Genomic DNA, 22,306 nt, shown 5'->3' on the forward strand with positions numbered 1-22,306 from the left:
TCTGACAGTTCCTGGGCGGGGGGTGGGGGGTGGGTGTTGGAGTGGGGGTGGGGCAAGGCTCAGGAATAGGAGAGGGTCTTTTCCAATCCCCCAAAGTGTATGACCAGCTTCCCTGCTTACCCCTCCACAGCCCCAAACTCGCCACCATTCCGTGCTGCGGGGACACCATGGCTCCAGAAGAGGACGCTGGAGGGGAGGCCTTAGGGGGCAGTTTCTGGGAGGTGAGCAGCTGGGTCCTGGGTTTGAGGGGGGCACTGAAATGCCCATCCCTCTCTGGGCTCAGCCACCTGTCCAGGGAAGGAGGCTAGCTGTCAGCTCCAGCCCCAAGAGAGGGCTTCTCCCTGGTGATGCCGCCCTTCTCCTGCATGCCCCAGGCCGGCAACTACAGGCGGACGGTGCAGCGGGTGGAGGACGGGCACCGGCTGTGCGGGGACCTGGTCAGCTGCTTCCAGGAACGTGCTCGTATCGAGAAGGCCTATGCCCAGCAGCTGGCCGACTGGGCCCGCAAATGGAGGGGTGCCGTGGAGAAGGGTGAGCTGGCGCTCAGGCCTTGCAGGGAACAGAGGACTGCTGAGGGAGGGACATTAGGGCAGCTCATTTTTGCAAGTTCGAGGCTTCCACATCTGTCTTCCCTTTAAAGAGGGAAGGTTCTCCCCATTATCCTCATAGTTGTGCTATTAGAGTTTGCAAAGCACATTCATGAGTTACTTTGATATTTCCAAGAACCCTATGATGGAGATGGTCCTGTTCTACCCATTTTCTAAAGGAGAGATAAAGTTCAGAGAGGCTAAGGAAATTTCCTGAAGTCACACAGCTAGGAAGAGCTGAAGGTTGAGCCCAGGCCTTCTGACTGGGTGTGTGGGATCTTTATATCCGACAAGCTGGTCTTCCTCGAGAGTGGACACAGTTCTCCCTCTGATGCAACATTGCGTAGTGTTTATGCAACAGTCTTGGGCTCGAATCTCAGCTCTATCTGTAGCTGTACTGCTTTGGGCAAATTCACTTCTCTGGGCCTCAGTTCTTTTGGCTGTTCAGTGTTGATAATGACACAGGTGGTTGAGGCAGGATTTGGTGAGATCTTCTACGTCAAGGCACAGAGTAGGCATTCAGGAAGCAGCCTGGCACCCAGAGCAGCACCCCACGAGAGGTAGTGGGCTCATTTGGGGAGATGCCCTGGGCCTGGCCCAAGCCCCATCCTTCCCTGCAGGCCCCCAGTACGGCACCCTGGAGAAGGCTTGGCATGCTTTCTTCACGGCTGCTGAGCGGCTGAGTGCGCTGCACCTGGAGGTGCGGGAGAAACTTCAGGGGCAGGACAGTGAGCGGGTGCGTGCCTGGCAGCGGGGGGCCTTCCACCGGCCGGTGCTGGGTGGCTTCCGCGAGAGCCGGGCTGCTGAGGATGGCTTCCGCAAGGCCCAGAAGCCCTGGCTCAAGAGGCTGAAGGAGGTGAGCTTGGGTGGGCTGGGTGTTGGAGGTAGGCTCCTTCCAGGTGGGCATGGGGCTCGAGGGGGACAAGGCATGGCATCCAGGGTCCAGACTTGTCCCTGTGCATGCCAGGTTGAAGCTTCCAAGAAGAGCTACCATGCAGCCCGGAAGGACGAGAAGACAGCCCAGACTCGGGAGAGCCACGCAAAGGCAGACAGTGCCGTGTCCCAGGAGCAGCTGCGCAAACTGCAGGAGCGGGTGGGACGCTGTACCAAGGAGGCCGAGAAGGTGCAGGCTGTGGGCCCAGGCCCAGGCCAGGCTTCCTGAATGAGTCTTGTTCTCCGAGTGCCTTTTCCAATCCCCAGCACTCTTATTGCTCCTATCCTCACCTGCCACCCTCTTTCCAGATGATTATTTAAATAAAGGAGGAATCTGAGGAAGGGTGATGCTTTAACCAGGGAAAGAAATTGAATTTCAGGCACTGGGATGACTTTAGCAGTTGAGGAGAGCTTCCAGCTTTTTTCCTTGTACAGTGTACCACCTGGGACAAGTTCTCACATTGCCTGCTCTGCCTGGCGTGCCCTTTTCTCTAGCTCTGCATGTCTAGATCATCTCCATCCTCTGAGCTGCTGCTCGGTTGCCACCTCCTCCAGGAAGCCTTTTCTGATTTCTCCCACCCTTTCCCAGAGGTTGACCTAATCTCCCTCTCCACCAGACTCTTACAGCTGCTGTGCCTGAATATCACCTCCCTTGTCAGGATGCTGGGGTTCTTGAGGGCAGGAGCCCAGTCTCAAGACTAATTGCCCCTGGTGGCTAGCCCAGGTCTAGCCCATGACAGTGCCCAGTAAATACTGTTGGAGTCCCTGGTGGAAGAAGGTCTTGTCCTCACCAGGCCCTCTCCTCTCCCACCAGACAAAAACGCAGTATGAGCAGATGTTGGCAGAGCTGCATCGCTATACCCCACGCTACATGGAGGACATGGAGCAGGCCTTTGAGACCTGCCAGGCTGCTGAGCGCCAGCGGCTTCTCTTCTTCAAAGATATGCTTCTCACCTTACACCAGCATCTTGACCTGTCCAGCAGTGACAAGTATGGCCTGTGGGGGGGGAAGGGCCTGTGTCTAGGAAGAGACTGGTAGAGAAGGGCCACCGGAGTCTAGACAGAATGCAGGATGGGAGGTGGGAGGTGACAGAGGGTTCAGGGTTCCTGGGCCTCCCAAGGAGCACTTGGGGCTCCCCAGGAGCCAGGGACTCAGTTCCTGGCTTCTGTTTTGGGGTTCCTGTGATGGGCCTGGGGTGAGTGTAGTTCTGGGCTAGCAGCACCCTCTTTTGTGGCTTGTTCTAGTGTGTATTAAACTTGACCAAAAAAAAAAAAAAAAGCACTCTCAGGTGTGTGTGCATCTTTTTGATACTTCACCCTTGCCAGGCCTCTAGAGGGCATCTGGAGAGAGGCACTGAGAGGAGGTCCGTCGGCCGGAGTTGGGCAAGGGTTTGCCAGCTTGGTACCTGCTCTGGAACTTCAGGACCCTAACCTGGGTTGGAAGGGACTCTCGAGCGGGCTTGGTGAGAGCCGGTTACGGCTCGAGGCTGGGGGCTGGGCGGGAGGCCGGCCAGTACGTGTTCCGTTCAGGTCGGTGGAACAAGGCGTGCTTGCGAGGACGTCTTGTTAATCTTTACTCATCGATCGGGAACTGGCCAGAGTAAGGCTCCCCGCCCCCTGCCCCCACCAGCCCGCGCCGCCTAGGAGGCGGCTCCCCCTTCTGGGTGAGCCCGGCGCCGGGGCAGCGCTCGCGAGGACGTTTGAGCCAGCCCGCGAGCCGTCGCTCCGTCCCGGCTCCGGATTGGCCGGGCTCCGGGCGGGCCCCGGCTCGGCGCGGCGTTTATTCTCGCGGAGGGGCAGAGCTGGGGGCTGCTGACGCCTGGCTTCTGTTCCTCCGGCTGCTCATTGGTCCAGACGGGCCCAAGTCACCCCGCCCCTCTGCTGGGCGGGGCTCCGCTGAGGCCGGCCGGGCTGCCGGCCTTCCCGGCCGTGGATTGGCCTGCCGCAGGACCCGTCGGTCGCGGTTGTGTCTGGGAAGGAGAGAAAATGGCGGCGGAGCCGAGCAAGACCGAAATCCAGACACTTTTTAAGAGGCTTCGCGCTATTCCAACCAACAAGGTGCGTGAGCGGGAGGCGCGCGGGGTCTGGCGCCGGCCGAGAGGGAAGGTCCCGCCCCCCCAGGGCATGAGGGAGGGGGAGGGGCGTAGGTGGGCTGTTTTCTTGGGGTGTCAGCGGCCGGCCTCGATTCGGGCTCCTGATGGTTTGCTCATCGCCTCCTCCACCTAGGCCTGTTTCGACTGCGGCGCTAAGAATCCGAGTTGGGCCAGCATCACGTATGGTGTTTTCTTGTGCATTGATTGCTCCGGGGTGCACCGCTCCCTTGGCGTCCATCTCAGCTTTATCAGGTGGGGTCTCCGCGCGGTTCTGTGCTTCTACCCGGCCGGGGCTGTATGTTCAGCAACGTAGAGTGGCTGTCTGGACGTGGACCGTCCTGAATTCAGTGTTCAGAAACCGCCGGGCCCTGTGTCCGGTAGCCTCCAACGGGAGGGAACCGCCTGTGTGGGCCCCTTGACTCATAGGCGGGTCGTCTCCGCGTCTAGATCAAAACTCTGTTCTTTCCTGTCGGTCAAACATGAGACTGTAGTTTGGAGGGAAACGTTAGCTGCGTTGACCTTGTAGTTGCTGATACGTCGGCCGAGTATGTTTCTAGTGAGACTGGGACCATCCTTAAGAGGAAAGCCAAGTCCAAGCTTGAGTGCCTGAGAAGGCAACCTCCTTTCGGAGCTGGAGAAATAATCAGTACCCTTTAGAATAGATGAATGAAGAGGAAAGCTTTATGAACAGGGTGGAATGAAGGAAATGGGGTGGTGACTAGTTAACGTTTACTGGGCGCAGCTTGAGGCCAAATGACAGGTGTGGGTCTGCCAGGGAAGCGCGTCTCCTGGTGTCTGCTGGTGGGTGACACGCAGCCCTTGTATATAGGTCCACAGAGTTGGATTCCAACTGGAACTGGTTCCAGCTGAGGTGTATGCAGGTCGGCGGGAATGCCAATGCGGTAAAGCTCCTTCTACCTCCCCCACCCCCATTCTTCTGCCTGGGTACTAACTTTGTCATCATTTCCTAGGAGGGCCTCCTTGGTTCCTCTGTTCAGAGGGTTCTTTGGTCTCTAACAACACCATGTCATAGCTCCTCTCAAAAGGGCTTCAAATTCAAACTGAACTGGACAGATGTTCTTGGGGAAAAGCCAAGGGAGTTGAGACCTCCACAGTCATTGAGTTGATGAAGGATGGATAGGGGGTGTCCCGTGCTGTCCTCGGGCAGGGTGGAGGAGGGCTATGCTTCAGTCAGTCATCTCAGAGGATAGGAGGCTGCAAGGTGTCTTTTGTGTAAGTTTCAGAGGAACTTTACCTTTATGAAAAACTTCCAGTGTCAATAGAGTGTATCATCATGTATAAATAACAACCAGGCTGTTATAAGGGGTTGCCTCCTGCAGCCAATACCTTTTTGCTCTGGTGAGAATCACCTGTACCACACTCTTCTCTTCTTCGCTCTCCAGACGGGTTTTTTCCGCCAACATGGATGCACAGCCAACGATGCCAACACCAAATATAATAGCCGAGCTGCCCAGATGTACCGGGAGAAGATTCGGCAGCTGGGGAGTGCAGCCCTGGCGAGGCATGGCACTGATGTAAGTGCCTGTTCCTGGGGCTGGGGTAGCGGGATAAGTGGGAGTATTCAGAGTGATGTGTTTCATGTGTGCCTTCTCTCTTCTAGCTTTGGATAGACAATATGAGTAGTGCTCTTAGTCATTCCCCGGAGAAGAAGGACTCTGATTTCTTCACAGAACACACTCAAGTGAGTGCCCACGAGGAATGTTATCCCCACTTGTTCCTGACAAGTGGTTTATTTACCAAGGCCAAGGCCTTCTGTGGTCATGGACATAGATTCTATTCGCCTGGTATGATATCTTAGACAGAGAATGTCTGGGGCCCACTGAGTTGGTGAGTTCTGCTGCTGGGTAGGCCCAGGTGTTCCCTTCCCCCACAGATGTGGCTGTACTGTGTCCCTCCTCAGAAATGGACGCCTATAAACTGGGCTGGTGGAGAGGAGGAAAAGCTTCTTGAAGATTCAAAAGGTGTCAGGGGCCCCAAATAACGTTTCCTAGATTCTTCCCCTGTAAGAAAGGCACTGTGGTTGGGGACGATGAAAGGATCCCCTCCCCTGCTATTCACCCCTGTTCTATTAGCACTGGGTGCCTAAGTCATAGTCGCAGTTTGAATCCCTGCTTCTCTACTTAACACGTCTGTGATGCTGGCCAAGTTACTTAACCTGTCAAAACCTCAGTTTTAAAAATGGAGATGTAGGGCTGGCGCGGTGGCGCACTGCTACAGTGCGCCGCTTGGGAGTGTAACGGTGCTCCCGCCGAGGGTTCGGATCCCACATACAGACTGGTTCCCGCTCACTGGCTGAGCGAGGTGCGGGCGCGGCTGCCGGTCCCGGTCCGGTACGGGCCGGTACGGGCGCGACACTGAGGGTTGCATTCCGTTGCCGGACACGAAAAAAGACAAAAAGGGAAAAAAAAAAAAATGGAGATGTAGGGCTGGCGCGGTGGCGCACTGCTACAGTGCGCCGCTTGGGAGTGTAACGGTGCTCCCGCTGAGGGTTCGGATCCCACATACAGACTGGTTCCCGCTCACGGGCTGAGCGAGGTGCGGGCGCGGCTGCCGGGCCCGGTCCGGGACGGGCCGGTACGGGCGCGACACTGAGGGTTGCATTCCGTTGCCGGACACGAAAAAAGACAAAAAGGGAAAAAAAAAAAAATGGAGATGTATCTGTCTCATAGAGCTTGTTGTAATAATTAAATATATTTTTATATGAGGAGTGAGGCCTTAGGCTTGTGCCTGGCACATGGTAAGTGCCCCCCCCCCCTTCAAATAGTTGTTAGTTGTTTTTAGTTAGGGGAATGGTCTCTGGCTCTAAGTAAATAGTGGAGGGGTGGAGGGGGCTGCTGTTTTCCTGCTTCTTTCTTCCATAGTGAACGACCACTATAATTTTACTTGCTAACCTCTTTTCCTTGTGGGCTTGGAGTAGGGCCACATACCCACAAGATACCTGTAGGTTCTTGGTGCTGCTTGATAGCAGGAGTGGCTCACTGAAGCATCTGTGATCTGGCCTTCTTTTCAGCCTCCTGCCTGGGATGCTCCAGCCACTGAGCCTTCAGGGACCCAGCAGCCAGCCCCATCTGCAGAGAACAGTAGCCTGGGACGTGAGTTCAGCCCAGATTCCAACCAAGTGCCCTGGTCCTGGGAAAGGACTTGGGACTAGGAAGGGGACACCTGGCCAAGGGAATAGGAGTGTGGGTCTTTGTATATCTTTGGGTGGGCTGGGATTCATTTCAGTCCCTTGGAGGAAGTGGTGGGCATTTGTTTTATCTTTTGGTGGCAAGCCGAGGAAAGCTGGTGTGACTCTTGTGCCATCATTTCCCCTAATGGGAGGTCGCAGGAAGCTGTGGGCTTTACACCTAACACCTATCATTACATTCACAGAGCCAGAGCACGGCCCCAACACAGACTTGCTTGGCACCTCGCCCAAAGCCTCTCTGGGTCAGTATGCCAGCTGGTGGCTGTGGGGTGTCTGGGAGAGGGTGGGCCTCAAGGTTCTTTTCAGATCTGCTGCTGCCTAGTCATGTGGACTGAGGCCACAGGATACTGAGCATCTAACCTCTCTGGGGTGGGGACTGTGATTGAAATAGTGGCTGCAGCATTGACTTTAGAGCCAGGTCCTTTGAATTAATGAACCTGGGTGGGCTGGTGTACAAGGCCTGGGGTCTGCCTTTGAGTGTGGGGCTGGGTCTAGCCAAAGTGCGGGCAGGCCAGCATGAGCCTGGACACTTCCCTGGGGCCTGAGGCAGGCTCGAGAGACAGCTCTGAAGCTGCTCAAGGCTGGAGGTGACATTGTCCTTTCTCAGCCAGCCCCTGGCCTGTCCTTCTACTCTTCCCTATTTTTTTCTTAGTATCCATCATACTTGGTTCAGGGTGAACAGTCCATTTGCTGACCTTGGCTTGTTCTGTTGACCCTTGGGGGTTAGGGCAGGAAGCCAACAGAGCAACTATCAAACTAATCCCATGAGAAGGCTGACATAGCTTGGTCTGAAGCAGGGAGTCATAAAGGCTCTGGGCTTGGGAGCTATATGGAGGCTCTGGGGTGGGCCCCTTGTTAGCCACAAGTTTGTTTCTCCTCCAGAGTCCATGTATCTGTCAGCTAAAGGGGTCCTCCCTGCCAGAGGTAACCAACAACTGCTTGGGGAGCCTGGCTGCTTGCACACCAGCTCCTGCTCTAGGAGCTAAGGCTAGTGTTCAGCATCTGCCCCCTGCCTAGCAGTCTTCATTTTTGTTTGGGGACTTCAATTGTCTCTGGTGCTTCGAGTGTAGGTTCTCTCTCAGTCCACTGGGAATCAGTAATTTCCCCTAACCTTATCTGTCTTTGGCTTGGACGCCATTAGTTGGGACTGGTGGTGGCAGCTTTGCCTTCCCCTGCCTGGAGCTGTTCTTTCTAGAAGCTCTTGCCATGAAGCTGCATGGTGTGGACTGAGCTGTTGCCTCTGACCTTCCTCTCTCTTACCTCATGCCCACCCTCTTTCTCATACAGAACTGAAAAGCTCCATCATTGGCAAGAAGAAGCCAGCAGCAGCTAAGAAAGGGGTAGGTGGGGAGAGGCAGTGTTGTAGGGTGGTTAGGAGCTGGAGTCAGATTGTCCAGGTTCACCCCTTGATCTTACCACTTATTGGCTCTGTGACTTTGGCAAAAGTATTTATTTTCTTTGAACCTTATCTACAAGAGGGATTTTATTTTATTTTTATTTATATTTTTAAAAGATGACAGGTAAGGGGATCTTAACCCTTGGCTTGGTGTTGTCAGCACCACACTCAACCAGTGAGCTAATGGGCCATCCCTATATAGGATCCGAACCCGGGGCCTTGTTGTTCTCAGCACCGCACTCTCCCAAGTGAGCCACGGGCCAGCCCTATGAGAGGGATTTTAAAATGTCTGTCTTCAAGGGGCTCCTGGGAAGAGTCAGTGAGCCACACTCAACCAGTGAGCTAATGGGCCATCCCTATATAGGATCCGAACCCGGGGCCTTGTTCTCAGCACCGCACTCTCCCAAGTGAGCCATGGGCCAGCCCTATGAGAGGGATTTTAAAATGTCTGTCTTCAAGGGGCTCCTGGGAAGAGTCAGTGAGATCGAGCACATCTAGTGTTTAGGAGAGTGCATGGCACACGCCAGGCCCCAGTCAGCACTGACTGCCGCCCTCATGCCCTAAGGCCTCTGCTGGGGTGTGTGAGCCACCTTATGCCCAGTTCCAGTAGAACCACTGTTACCTCTTGGCCGTGCTGATTGGGCTCCCATTTTTTACCCTAAACTTTAAGAAGGACCCCTTCCTTGTGGGTGTGGCTAGAGTGCCCATGCTTGGGAGGGATCAGAGGAGACTGTGTTGTTCCCATAACATATAATTCTCTTCCAGCTGGGTGCCAAGAAAGGCCTAGGGGCCCAGAAGGTGAGCAGCCAGAGCTTCAGTGAAATTGAACGGCAGGCCCAGGTGGCAGAGAAGCTCCGTGAGCAGCAGGCATCTGATGCCAAGAAGCAGGCTGAGGAGTCCATGTGAGTGTTTGCCACAGCATTCCTGGCTCATGTGGGGGTTGGCGGGTGGGTAGGTTGGACAGGTCAGGATAGGTGCCAGCTTCTGACACCTTTGTTCCCTCCAAGGGTTGCCTCCATGCGTCTGGCCTACCAGGAGCTCCAGATTGATCGTAAGAAAGAGGAGAAGAAGCTACAAAATTTGGAAGGGAAGAAGCGAGAGCAGGCAGAGAGGTTGGGCATGGGCTTGGTATCCCGAAGGTAAGGCTCAGCAGAGAAATGCCATTGTTTTTTTGGGAACCATTGTAGGGTCTTCCCAGCAGTTTGGGATTCTTGGCTTAGTCTTTATTCTGAGGCTGAATAAATCGCTTTGCTTATTGTCTTAAAGATCCTAGTTCAGTGCTTAGCACATAATAGGTATGGGTTGAATAAGTATTTGTTGAATGAAATACAGGATCAGTTGATATTTCAATACAGTTGCTCCTTGACTTATGATGGGGTTATATCCCGATAAACCCATCCTAAAGTCAAAAAATTGTTGAACCATCATAAATTGGGGGCCGTCTGTACATCTAAGAGACCAGAGTGGTGTTTCTTAATGGGGCACATTGAGTGGTGGGACAGATCTTTATTTTTCCAGACCTGTCTGAGAATTGCAGGGCTTTTGTCATCTCTAATCCCTATCCCCTAGATGCCATTTGTGGCTACCAGACACTGTAACACCCTGAAAATATCTCCAAATATCTCCCCCGCAACCATTTCAAATGCCCCTGGGTTGGATGGTATCCTTCCTGTTTCAGAACCACCATGCTGGGCTGGCCCGTGGCTCACTTGGGAAAGTGTGGTGCTGATAACACCAAGGCTATGGGTTCGGATCCTTATATAGGGATGGCCAGTTTGCTCACTTGGGAGAGCGTGGTGCTGACAACACCAAGTCAAGGGTTAAAATCCCCTTACCAGTCATCTTTTTAAAAAAAAAAATTACCAGGTTGGTGTTGCTATGGTTTTCTTTGTTTTTTTCTTTTTGGGTGGGGGCTGCTGGCCAGTGTAGGGATTGAACACTGGACCTTGGTGTTTTCAGCACCATTCTCTTAACTGACTGAGCTAACCAGCCAGCCCAACTGTGGTTTTCTCAAACAATGGTTGCATACTAGCTCTCTGATGCATTTTGTTTGTGCTACACTATGAGTTAACATCTAGAGATTTCAGTAATAATAGTTTTTTGTTTTTTTTTTTAAAGTTGACCGGTAAGGGGATCTTAACTCTTGACTTGGTGTTGTCAGCACCACGCTCAGCCAGGGAGCTAAGCAGCCATCCCTATATGGGATCCAAACCCAGGGCCTTGGTGTTATCAGCACCACACTCCTGAGGGAGCCACGGGCCGGTCCAATAGTAGATTTTTAATCTCTTAAAAATTAGAGTATCTGATAGAACCAAGGCCAACAATTCTGGCTGCAATTAGCTTGTGCTAAGTGGTGGCCGTTCCTTTCAAGGAGGCATGAGACTGTTATTATTATGGGACCTTATTTACTTAAATACAACATTACTATGCAGGAAGTATTGTTATCCCCTTTTTACAGATGAGAAAATTGAGCAGGCAGCCTACAGATCTAGTAATTGGCAGAACTAGATTTTAAACACATAACTGTTTGATTCTAAATTCAGTATTTCTAGCCATTATGCTCTGCTTCTCTGGAAGAAGATAAGGCTGGGTATTTTTTTTTTTTTTTTTCCTTTTTTCGTGTCCGGCAACGGACCGCAACCCTCAGTGTTGCGCCCGTACTGGACCGGGACCGGCAACGGGATCACAACCCTCGGTGCTGCGCCCGCCCTTCGCTCAGCCAGTGAGTGGGAACCGGTCTGTATGTGGGATCCGAACCCTCGGTGGGAGCGCCACCGCGCTCTCAAGCGGCGCACTGTAGCAGTGCGCCACCGGGCCGGCCCAAGGCTGGGTATTTTACTTAATCTTTCAGAACATGTGCCAGTTGTATTTAAGTTATTCCCTTTTAGTCTGTGTGCTGCTAGTATAACCCACGGCTAATTAGCAAAACATACAATTTTAACCCCGAAAGTGTCTTTAGGACTCTTCCCCTTCCCTGTTTTGGTCACATAAGAAGTACTGGGTTAAAGGGTATGAATAATTTTTCAGCTGTTTTCTAATTTTTACAGTGCAACAATTGTTTATTTAAGCCCAGCTCTATTTAAAGCCCTACGGTAAAATATTCACTCCTTGGGGTTGTTCTAGCTAAAATCTGTAGATATTTTTTAATGAATTTATGTAAGTCAAATTATTCTTAAAGTGTCTCTGTGGAGCATGACAGAGGAGGAGAGAGAAGCATCAAGAGTTGGTACTGCCTGTCCAACCCTAGGACCCTCCTCACTGGGAAACCAGATGGCAGATCTAGGTCTCAGTGCATAAGACCAGGCTCTGTGTTTTCTTGATTTAACAACAACAAAAAAACGAATGGGATAGTAGTTAATGCCATCAGACTCATTTCTTTGGTTCTGGGGCTTTTGGGGTGGAGGGAGAGGGGAGGGGATGGCTGGCCAGTACAGGGATCTGAACCCTTGATCTTGGTGTTCTGGGGCATTTTCATCTTTTCTTTTTTGTGTGTGTATCTGTCTCAGTGAAGGATCTGATTCATGGTGCAGCAAGTTTGGGAGTTGTTGGTAAGGACAGAGAGTACTGTCATTTGGTGCACGTTATTAAAATTATAACAGACAATCGTCACTGGCCAGTGAACCCCTACCCTGAGAAAACAAAGGTTATGTGTAGACAATTACAGGGTGTACTCCCAGGTCACCACACATGGTTCCCAGCATTCCTGCTGGGGTCTGGTACAGCCCTGTGCATGGGCCAGGGAGAGAAGGCTCTGGGCGGTGCCTGGTGAAGGAGAGCCCAGCAGCTGGGTGTCTTGTTTTGTGTGCTGACACTCATGCTCACCAGCGGTCTCATGCCTAGCTCTGCTTTTCTGCACAGCTCTGTCTCCCACTCGGTGCTGTCTGAGATGCAGGTGATTGAGCAGGAAACCCCAGTGAGTGCAAAATCTTCTCGCTCACAGCTGGACTTGTTTGACGATGTTGGTACTTTCGCCTCTGGACCCCCAAAGTAAGGCTATTGTTGGGGCATAGACTTGGTTACTGTGTTACTCATCAGGCTTCTCTGAGCTCCTTTTCTGTCTCCCTAGGTACAAGGACAACCCCTTTTCCTTGGGGGAAAGTTTTGGTTCCCGCTGGGATACAGATGGTGCCTGGGGTATGGACAGGGTAGAGGAGAAGGAGCCAGAAGTGACCATCTCAAGCATCCGGCCTATTTCAGAAAGGTAGAGTGGTTGGGCAGCACTGTTTAGTAGAACTTTCTGTGATGATGGAAATCATCTGTATCTGTGCAGTTTAATATGTTAGCCACTGGCTATGTGGCTATTGAGCTCTTAAAATGTGGCTAGTGCAACTGAGGAACTGAATTTCTAATGTAATTTAATATAATTTTAATCAATGTAAATAGCCACGTGTGGCTAGTGGCTAGTGGCTACCACACTAGACGTGCAGGGATCAGGCTTTGGTTTGAGCTGTGCTTTACCATCACAGAGGGCCCAGCAGCCTATTTAGCTTGGGATTTGTTTCTCTGGTAGGAAGGGCCTGATTTTGTGCTTCAGTCCTGATCTTCCTCCCAAGAGTTGTGTCTCTGGCCCCCATCTTATTATTTTTTTTTTTCATAGTACCATGCAACTCAGCTAACGAGTCAACCTCCTTATTTATCTTTTTAAAACCTAATTCTATCTTAATCTGGGCAATGTTTAGTTGATAAGTTATCTGCAAATCATCCATTTGTAAAATGGGGACATAAATACTTCACAGGGTCGCTGGAAGGATAAATGTAATGAAACTTGTAAAACAGCTAGTAGCTCAGTGTCGCTGCATAATCAGCGGTGTACAAGAGTGACCATATACCTTTTCATTCACACCAGGATGCTTTTGAGAGTAAAAGTGCTATTAATAAGACAGGAGAGTATAGGTTTAAACCTCGGCCAACTGAAACATAAGACTGCACTAGTGTTAGGCAAATTATAGCTAGGAGCAGGGTAGCAGTAGTGATATGGCCTCCTGGATCTTGAGGAAGCTGTAGTGGTTTGGGGCAGAAGCCTAGGCCCCTCCAAGCCATATTTCTACCCTGCCAGTGTAGGTAATGTAAGTTTGCCGTGCCTTGGCTTCAGTGTGGAGAAGGGAGGGGCCTCATAGCACCCCTTTGGAGGCCCCTCACCAGGGGAGAGGGTCCCTGAGTCCCAGAGCCACAGACAGAGTGGGGCCTGCTAAGCCATCTGCAGATGGCCATTGGTGCTTTTTTTGGTCTCTGTACTCTGCTGCTCTGCTTCCCCTAATGGTAATGGACAGGGTCCGAGATGTTCCATATCTACCCTTCAGAGCCACAAACCGGAGGGAAGCGGAGAGCCGGAGCTCAGGCCTCGAGTCCAGTGAAGCACGTCTGAAATTTGCAGGAGCCAAAGCCATCTCATCTGACATGTTCTTTGGGCGGGAAGTGGATGCTGAGGTAAGTGGAGTTGTCTGCCCTGAGGCTGGAGGCAGCAGATGGAAGCAAGAGCTTCCTCCCTGCCATTACTTGGGCTTTAGCACCAGGGTGGCTTGGCCTGTATGAGTTCTAGGGTCATCAGCCAAAAGATCCCCAGGCTTTGCCTTTTCGTCACCGCAGTATGAAGCCAGGTCTCGGTTACAGCAGCTCTCAGGCAGCAGTGCCATCAGCTCTTCAGACCTCTTTGGAGACATGGATGGAGCTCACGGAGCAGGTAGGGCTGCAATGGGGTTGTGGGCACCATGCGAGGCCTGTGAGCAGGGCTGAGGGGCCCTGTTGACTGGGAAGGGCTTCCTGCCAGGCTCTGGGTCACCCCTTCCCTTGCTTTTCCAGGAAGCGTATCTCTGGGGAATGTGCTCCCTACGGCTGACATTGCTCAGTTTAAGCAGGGTGTCAAGTCTGTGGCTGGGAAAATGGCTGTACTGGCCAATGGTGTGATGAATTCTTTGCAGGTGAGGCTTGGGGTGCTTGGCCTGGGGAGGGAGCCTAATGAGTGGTGCTTGGACTTTTGCCTTCTCCAGCACATTCACACATTGCTTCTGGGCAGCCCCCCTCAGCCTTGAAGAGAGAATGCATGCTCTTTTCTTGGAGGGCAGCTTCCTTCCCTGCAGCTCTGCACCAGGGCTGAGCCTCTCCATAAGATACCTTGTCTGTGCTGCTTCTCCCCCGCTCTTGTTGCCTGTACTACTCTTTCTCCTCCCTCCCCAGCTTCTGTGAGATCAGGCAGGGCTTCCCCTTGCTTAGTGGCCCTGCCCCAGCTCTCACTGTGTACTCCCACTTTGTGGGGGCACCTAGCCCCTTGGAGCCATCTTGCTGCTGGGGGTACATGTGGGGGAGGCAGTGTGTATGCTGGGAGGCTGTTGCAGGTTAGAGACTCTGACTTTGTTTTTTTCTCCTCCCACCTGCAGGATCGCTACGGCTCCTACTGATCCAAGCTCCATGCTGAGGCATATGGTGGGGACAGCAGCAAGAGCCCCATGATTCCTAGGCCAGGCATGCTTGCCTTATGGCAGCCAGGGAAGATTTGTTACTTTATAAATGTGGTGTGTGAGTGGGTGGCCTTTGAGGATCTCGGGTGAGGGGAGCGGCAAGTACCAGCCTTTGTCCTCTGCCTGTGGACTGAGCCCTTTATTCTCTTCGCCCCCCCACCCCCTCCTCTGTGTGCTAGACTATTGTCCTTCTAAGCCTGCCCCCAAAGCTGCTGCTCACTTGTCCTGCCACACTGGGAGTAAAGGGAGGAAGTTCCCTCAGAATGGCTTATTCTGGGTCTAACCCTTCCCCAAGTGGGGCAAGTGAAAAGCATAAGGCTTTTTTTTCTGGCTCTAGAATCCTTCTAGGTAGTCTGGGGTCTGGGCCTTAGTCCTGTAGAACCAGGAGGAGGCCTAGAAAGGGTTCTGCTGTAACCAGCTGCCAGGGGAGAGAGACTGTGGACTTGCTGCTGCCGTTGCTGCTGCCACTGGCCTCTCCTGGGTGCCAGGAGAAGGCGAGGAAGGGGAAGGACCTTCATCTGGGCCTTACTAAGGGCTAGAAACTTTCTTGGTACCTAAAGGTTTCATTTGGGATCAGATTGGAGGCCCAAGTGATGTCTCACCACCCATTTTTACAGTAATTACCTGGAGGATTACTTCTAGGTGTCTCAGAGTCCTTCCATACCATCTACTGTGGACCACAGGACCCTCTGTCTTCTCCTAAGATTCTCTGTCCCTTCTTCCCTTGATTGGTAGCTATGGTGGATCCCTGTGTCCTGACTTTGGATGCCCTGAGTGTAACACTGGCCAAGGAAACAGGACCTGAGGGACAGAAGCAGGTTCTGGGGTTCAACTTTCTTCTGTGTCATCTTGGTCTTAGGGGGGCCTGGACAACACCCCACCGGTGAGAGCTTGAGGGGCCTACAGAGCTGCAGGCCTCACCCTCTGGTAGCTGGGCCATGCACTGTGTCATTCTTGGTGCCATCTTCCCCTGCCATGCTGGCAGTCTGGGCCCAACCCCCACCTTCAGGTTGTAGGTTGGGCTCCCAAGCAACACAGACCACTCTTTCCCCCATCCCTCCCCCAGAGGGACATGACTCTCTTTCTGGACTGTTTGTATTGAAACAAAGTGGTGTCAAAATAAAGCCCCCACAGGGCCCTGAGGCCCTGTTCTGAGTGCAGTAGTGTCCTCTCTGGATCCTGCCTCCCTGCCCAGTGTAGCCCCTCGCCTCACTCTCGTGGCTCCCACCGATACGGGTAGGGCGTTGGTCCCAAAGCTGAGGACAATGTCTCCAGGGCCTCCGATTTGTCTCTTCTCTGAAAGCCAAAGGCCCCTGGCTTCTCGGCCCTGTGCTGCCGCAAGGTCCGGTGCAGCCTCGACCTCACCACCCTGTTGCACGCGATGGAAAGAGCTGGTATTAGTTGGCCCTTTTTACTCATCCACTGAGCCATAGGGCTGAGGGCAGGCAGGCAACCTCAGCAGCCCTGCACCTCATCACACAACAGTAGGCTTGACTGGGGACACACTTTTTGGAGTTTTAAAAAAAATGTTTTAAATAATCAGACTTTAATGGAACTCTTTTAAATTCAGCAAGAAAGGATGTGTTTGTGTCTCTTTTCCTTATTAGGGCTTTTGGAACATCTGTGCCACCTCAGGAGTCCTCAGGGTACAGGTGTAAACCACTGGTCTGGGAGGTAGATGATGAGAAAGGTTGGGTAGATGGGCTGTGGGGCTCTAAGCCAGTTATTTCCAAAGTGTAGATCTGGGCCTCTTGGATCATCTGGAGTGTTAATAAAAATATACAGATTTCTGGGCCCCATCCCCTGCTGTTAAGAGTCACTCTGTGGAGTTTGGTAATTTGCATTGTCATCAAGCTTCTCTGTGATTCTGATGCACACCAGGATTTGAGAAACACTTTTTATGGGCAGGAGGCTGGAAATGATTGTGGGTCTGGAGCCATGGCAGGGGTTTGGGAGCCGGTTCCTGTACTTATCCAGTGGGGCTGGTCTGGGTAGAGACGAGCCCAGGAAAATGTGTACCCAGTAGTGGTGACATCCGGCTTCAGAGGAGGCAGCCTATTTTGCTTGGGCCGCTGAGTGGGTTTTACTTTCTGGAGGACCCCACCTCCCCACCCAATTCAAGGAAATTGAAGACCACTCATCCTTCCTCCAGTTTGGCTGGGGCTGGAAGCTTGTACACCTCAGGCCTGTGTCATGTTCACAGCTGTACCTACACTGACCTGACCCCAAGCAGGTGCTTGGCAAATGTTTAATAATACCCTGGCTAGAAGGCTATGCAGTGCTAATCCTTTGTGGCCAGGGTCCTTCTTTTTTGTAATCACCATATCATCTCTAAGGCTTTTTTTTTTTTTTTTCTTTTTGGTGGCTGGCTGGTATAGGGATCTGAACCCATGACCTTGGTGTTCGATGGCTGTGCTTTAACCAAGTGAGCTAACCAGCTATCCTCACCAGGGTCTTTAAAGTTATGGGAACCTGGCCTTGAACCCTCTGAGCTTATTTCTTGAAGGCCTGTTCTAGTTGTGAGCACCTTGTCTTTGAAAGGCTGCTGTCGTGCAGGAGGTAAGCCCCTCTGTTCATTTTCTAAGGTGTCTCTGGGCTTGAATGGTTCACCAGCCCCCCACCTCCCAGTCTTGCCAGAAAAGCACTAAAACCCAAATTCACCCCCTTCACCCTCTCAGCCTTAGTGGCTTTAAACTCACCACTTGCCAGACACAGGGACTTTATTCATTTCAGACACAGAGGATACTTGGAACAGTTTTTGAAAGTGAAATTGTCTTCTTGCCCACACTTCTCCATTCTATCATGGCTAGTGGCTGTTCCTCCAGCAGAAGGCCACAGTGGTTATGTCCTCCCAGTACTTGCATCTCAGGTGTCACCTTGACCATGCAAGACCCTGGATAGCTAATGCTGTTCAACCCCTTAATGGAGTTGCTGTGAGGAGATGAACCTTATTGGGGGACTAGCAGAGGTTGGCTGAGAAGAGACTGCTCTTCCTAAAGAGGTTAGGAGAACTGTCAACAAAAGGCTAAGGCCAGTCCCCTTCTCGATGAGGTGGCTTCAGTACTGTCAGCTTGAAGCCTGACTAAAGCCCAAAGGCTGGCAGGGCCAGGGAGAGTAGGCTGTTAACTTGTCTAGGGTCACTGCTTAGGCTTGGCTGATCATCAGAACCCCTCTGGCAAGTCTCTGGGGGTGGGGCTGTTTTTCAGCCTTTTCACCAGCAGAGGGCAGCATGGCAAGGTGCTGAAGAGTAGATTGGGTGGGAGTACCAAGGGCTGAGGTGGGAGCAAGGTACAGGACGCTGTAGGCAGGAGCCTTCAGACTCCTCAAGTCTCAGACTCGTCTGTCTCTTCAGTGGAGCCATCACTCTCTGCATCCATTTTGCGGGAGTGATGGAGAGGTCTCCAGGGGGAACCAACCCGTAGAGGGGTCCGGGAGGGCGGGCAGCTGGCCTCTGAACTGGCAGTGACCGAGTTGAACAATCCTGGGACCTGGGCCAGCCTGAAGGAAGGAAGAAGCCCAGAGGGCAGCAAGGTGCCTCCTGTCCAGAGACCAGGACCTCCACACTTGCTTTTGCACTTGGATGAACCCAAGGGCTGTAGCCCCAAAGGACTCAAAAGAGAGGATACCTTAGGTCTCTGCTGGCCCCCAAACCCTTCCCTGACCAATGGAGGGTGTTTGTTACAAGTGCTGTGTGACCCATGATGGGGCACAGCCGTGTCTGGCTGAGGTTTGGCCCCCACAAGAGGGCAGCATCTTCCCACTTGACACTTACAGCCGTTCCAGCTCTTCATCCATGGCTGGGTCATGCATCAGGTCCCCTTTGTCAGGCAAAGCTCCTAGGAGATAATTGGGAGGCACAGCACTTAATCTCACAGTCCTTCGGCCAGGCAGCGAGTGCCTCCATGCCCCTCACTTCATGTCTGCCTGTTCTGCTAAGCCTGGGAGGGCTGATCTGAAAGATTTGAGGACTGCTGAAGGGGTCAAAAAATAGTCACAGAGCAGGAAGTCTTGGGTGCCACTTGACAAATTTAGTGAATCCTGCTGCCTACCCTGGCCCACTTGGGACAGGGACCATAGGTAAGGAGACATCCCCAAACAAACAGGGTAGTTCCCTTCCAAGACTAAATGGGTTGTGAGCCGGTGCTGTGAATTGAGTTTTTCCTTGAGGCCCAGGTACTGGTCTGAAAAGGATATGACCAGACTAAACCCAAAGGTCAAAAATTACCCAATTTTATGCCCCCAAATCAGGGTGACCCACTTTGGAGACCGATGGTAAGAAATGCTTCTGCTCCACCAGGGAAGGTCCCAGGGGTGATAAGAGAAGGCTGGGTCAAAATCAGACCAAACTCAGCCAGAATGGGAGCTGTCCCATCTCTGAAGTCGGTTTCCTTAGCTATAAACTAAGAGGAGTTAATCTTCGATATAAGGGGAAAGGTGAGAGGTGAGTCTTGGATGTTCCCAGGAGCTCTTAACAGTGGGAAGGAAGGTGAAGCAGAAGTTTGCAGATAGGAAGATAACTCACCAGCAAACTATTAAGGGGAAAGAGCTTATTGGTGGTTTAGAACTTAGACTTGGCAGTCAACGATGCTGTTCTAGAAGGACTCAAAATTACCCGTATGGCACTGTTCAATTTCCGACTTTTCTACTTCTTTTTCAGATGATGCCTTCTGGCCCCTTTTGCTCTAAGTTAGTGGTTTTTAAACTATGTTCCATGGAACCCTCTAATTTTTCAGGGGTGCCTTGGGGAATAAGGGAACAGAGCTACTGGTCTCCACGACTGTCTCCTACTAGGGTATCTCCAGATTTCTGTCTCCTACACCGGAGATGTAGGTGAGGGCAGAGACGATCTGCTTCTTTCTGTCTCCCCACTCCACCCAACATTAGTGCTCAGTAAAGTTGAGTGAACGAGTGTCCTTTTTAAAGGCTCTTAGAAAAATGAGGAGATGAGGTTCATCAAGGCTGTGGCCCAGTTGTTAGCTAGCTTTTCCTTTTCCTTCCTAATGGCTGTGGTCGGTGGGAAGGAAGAGAGTGTGGCCAGTTACCTAGGAGTGTGAAAGAACACCTAAGCAAATCCCTACCCGCCTCCTCCTCACTCTTGATTTCTGACTCCTATTTTGCCTCCTTTCTAGTCCTGGTCCAGCTGGTGACCCTGGCTACCAACCTCACTTAGTTGAGAGGTCCCCACACCTGTGCATGCCCCAAGCCCTCAGAATAAGCAGGCTACCAGGCGGCATATGTGCCTGAGTGTGTCCTCGTTCGGTCCTGCGGGGTTTTCCCTCCTGTGTAGCCCCTAGTATCCCCCAGGAGGCTCTATTTGGCGTAAGGTAATAAATACAAAACATCCAGCACTGCACTGGCTTACTGTGGTTGGCATTTAACGGATGTTAACTTTCCTTCCCTAGACCCCCATTCCATCAACTGGCAAAAGGAAGGGGAATGCTGTGTATCTCTTCTTTGGGACTCAGGAACCTGGGATTCCAAGCATGATGGTAGGATCTCTTTAGGACAGACTGAAATAAGAACCCCTTAAACTCCAGTGTTATGGTCGCTTGCTGGCTCTTCCCCTAGGAGAGCAGTGGATGTGGGAGGGGGAAGAATGGGGTGGGTGGAGAAGCCCAACCAGTGAGAATAAAACAAAAGGCAGGAAAAACTGGACCAGCGCAGGCTTCCCTCACTTTTTTTTTTCTCTCTTTCAGATAATTCAGATTTTTTTTTCTTCCAGCTGGGAAAAAAAGGCCTCCCCAGGCACACCTTTGCACTGTTTATAAGTGGAATTTAGGTCTCTTTGATATATAATCCTCAGAGCCACTGAGTAAACAGCCCCGTGTCTGCCCAACTTGTAGGCCACTCCCCAGAGCAGAACTGAGGATGTTTGGGGACGGGCTGGGCACCCCTCTGCTGCAGAGAGGCCACTTCATGTTGGGGCAGGGCCCAGGATGGGGAAGCCTGTCCCTTACCAGAGGACTATGAAGGCCTAAGAAGGCACAGTTTTGTGTTGTGCACATTCCAGCTCCTTAGGACTCAGAGTCTGGCCCTGAGAAGTCAAGGCAGAGATGGTGATACCTCCCTCCCCCATGGGGCCATCGTCGACCAGTACAGGACAGCTGCTACCTGTATTGTGGGGACAGGAGAGGCTGGCCATAGTTAGCTCTGGCTTACCTAGAGCTTGGTTGATTCCATGATGCTTTGAGAGAGCCACAAGGAATCCATAGAAGGTCAGTCTCTGAACGTTGCTTAGGACCTCTTTGACAAGTGCTGGGGGTGGGCAGCTAGAAGGGAGAATACAGATGCCAGATTCGAAGACTAGCATGTCTGACTGCCATCTCATCATCCATACCTTTAGGCTTACAAGAATACCCAGAGCCAAGACCGAGGGACCTGCTTGGGAGCCCTAAGGTCCCAGGGCAGCATAACTGACAGATCTCCAGGAACCAGGCCTTGACTGTAGACAAGAAGGGCTGACATGTTCACTAACTGGTGCTTCACCAGGGTGGAGTAGGAGGGAAGGGAGGAGGGAAGGGAGGAGGACACGGTTACAAGAGACAGCCTCTTTTTGGAGGAGACCAAAACTGGTAAGACAATCTTAACCCTTGACTTGGTGTTGTCAGCACCACGCTCACCCAGTGAGCTAACCAGCCATCCCTATATGGGATCCGAACCTGTGGCCTTGGCATTATCAGAACCACACTCTCCCGAGTGAGCCACAGACTGGCCCCTTAACCCTCCTTTTATGTAGGAAAGTTTTGTACAGTGAATGCTCTTTCCTACTCTCATTATCAGAACCACACTCTCCCGAGTGAGCCACAGACCGGCCCCTTAACCCTCCTTTTATGTAGGAAAGTTTTGTACAGTGAATGCTCTTTCCTACTCTCTAAAAAGTCAAGGCCAATCTATCTCCTGGTAAGCTGGTCATCTACTGTTGGTCTTGCCCAAGTGAAAGCAATTATTTCTAAGTAAGCCAATTAGGAAGCCTTTCATCAACAACCTGGTTTGGGGGCAAATAGCACTGTTCTAACTTCTATTATGACCATCAAGAGCCCTAGAAGCCCTGGGTCAATCAGAACACCCTGTTAGATTGCTGTTCCAAAGCCAGCAGTCTATGATCCCTGGGGCTGAGGTGGGGTCTTTGTGCCCATTTCTTACCTGTATTTGTGCCGGTCACACAGGTTTTCCAGGCACTGGTAAAACAGTGACGCCTCCACTCCCTCCAGCATGCTAGTCTCACCCAGGGCAGGTCGATGGCGGTGTTGCCCACTGGACGATGTTGGCACAATCACTGTATTGGGGTTCTTGCCTGACAGCAGGTCCTGATAGATGGCAGCCACACTGTCCAGGAATTCTGGTACCACAGATGGGGAGAGGGCACAGTTCAGGTAGGGAGGACACATTTCATCCCTTTACTGTGTCCTCCCTTCTCTATTAGTTTGGCTCCATACCACCTCAGTGCTCAGTGTGTGGTGTTTTGAGAGCAGAAGACTTCAACCTTGTTTGACCACCACAATCATAAGAGATGCATTAATACATGGAAAGTTTATGTAACAATAAAATTAAAAGATAATAAGAATCCTCCCAGGAACTTTTTTTTTTTTTTTTCCTTTTTGTCTTTTTTCGTGTCCGGCAACGGATCGCAACCC

At 51.9% G+C, this 22,306-nt stretch overlaps 3 protein-coding genes across 3 annotated transcripts in view; 2 read left to right on the forward strand and 1 right to left on the reverse strand.

Annotated features, from left to right (window-relative positions):
- Positions 1–276: 276 nt before the first annotated feature.
- PACSIN3 (protein kinase C and casein kinase substrate in neurons 3) lies at positions 277–3,336 on the forward strand. The gene is made up of 5 exons (XM_008574698.1): positions 277–531; positions 1,208–1,443; positions 1,555–1,710; positions 2,335–2,510; positions 3,165–3,336. The coding sequence occupies exons 1-5, from the start codon at positions 348–350 to the stop codon at positions 3,334–3,336; spliced, it is 924 nt and encodes a 307-aa protein (XP_008572920.1). The 5' UTR covers positions 277–347.
- On the forward strand, positions 3,206–15,828 carry ARFGAP2 (ADP-ribosylation factor GTPase activating protein 2). Its single transcript, XM_008574695.1, has 16 exons — positions 3,206–3,578; positions 3,747–3,865; positions 4,443–4,515; positions 5,017–5,148; positions 5,235–5,315; positions 6,645–6,726; positions 7,007–7,063; positions 8,109–8,161; positions 8,983–9,119; positions 9,225–9,356; positions 12,076–12,204; positions 12,284–12,418; positions 13,518–13,644; positions 13,804–13,897; positions 14,017–14,135; positions 14,592–15,828. Exons 1-16 carry the CDS (start codon positions 3,507–3,509, stop codon positions 14,610–14,612), a joined length of 1,563 nt encoding a protein of 520 aa, XP_008572917.1. The 5' UTR covers positions 3,206–3,506; the 3' UTR covers positions 14,613–15,828.
- A 48-nt stretch (positions 15,829–15,876) lies between these two features.
- The window catches only part of LOC103592098 (chromosome unknown open reading frame, human C11orf49), a 208,402-nt gene continuing 201,972 nt past the window's right edge, over positions 15,877–22,306 (reverse strand). The window contains exons 6-9 of the mRNA XM_008574696.1: positions 21,816–22,011; positions 20,832–20,941; positions 18,445–18,508; positions 15,877–16,041 (exon numbers count right to left, since the gene is read on the reverse strand). Of these exons, the coding sequence (XP_008572918.1) occupies positions 15,882–16,041; positions 18,445–18,508; positions 20,832–20,941; positions 21,816–22,011 (530 nt within the window). The 3' untranslated portion in view covers positions 15,877–15,881. The remainder of the gene's footprint in view (positions 16,042–18,444; positions 18,509–20,831; positions 20,942–21,815; positions 22,012–22,306) is intronic.

The sequence above is a fragment of the Galeopterus variegatus genome, unplaced genomic scaffold (genome assembly GCF_000696425.1).
Source record: "Galeopterus variegatus unplaced genomic scaffold, G_variegatus-3.0.2 Scaffold1088, whole genome shotgun sequence".
In the NCBI taxonomy this organism is placed as follows: Eukaryota; Metazoa; Chordata; class Mammalia; order Dermoptera; family Cynocephalidae; genus Galeopterus; species Galeopterus variegatus.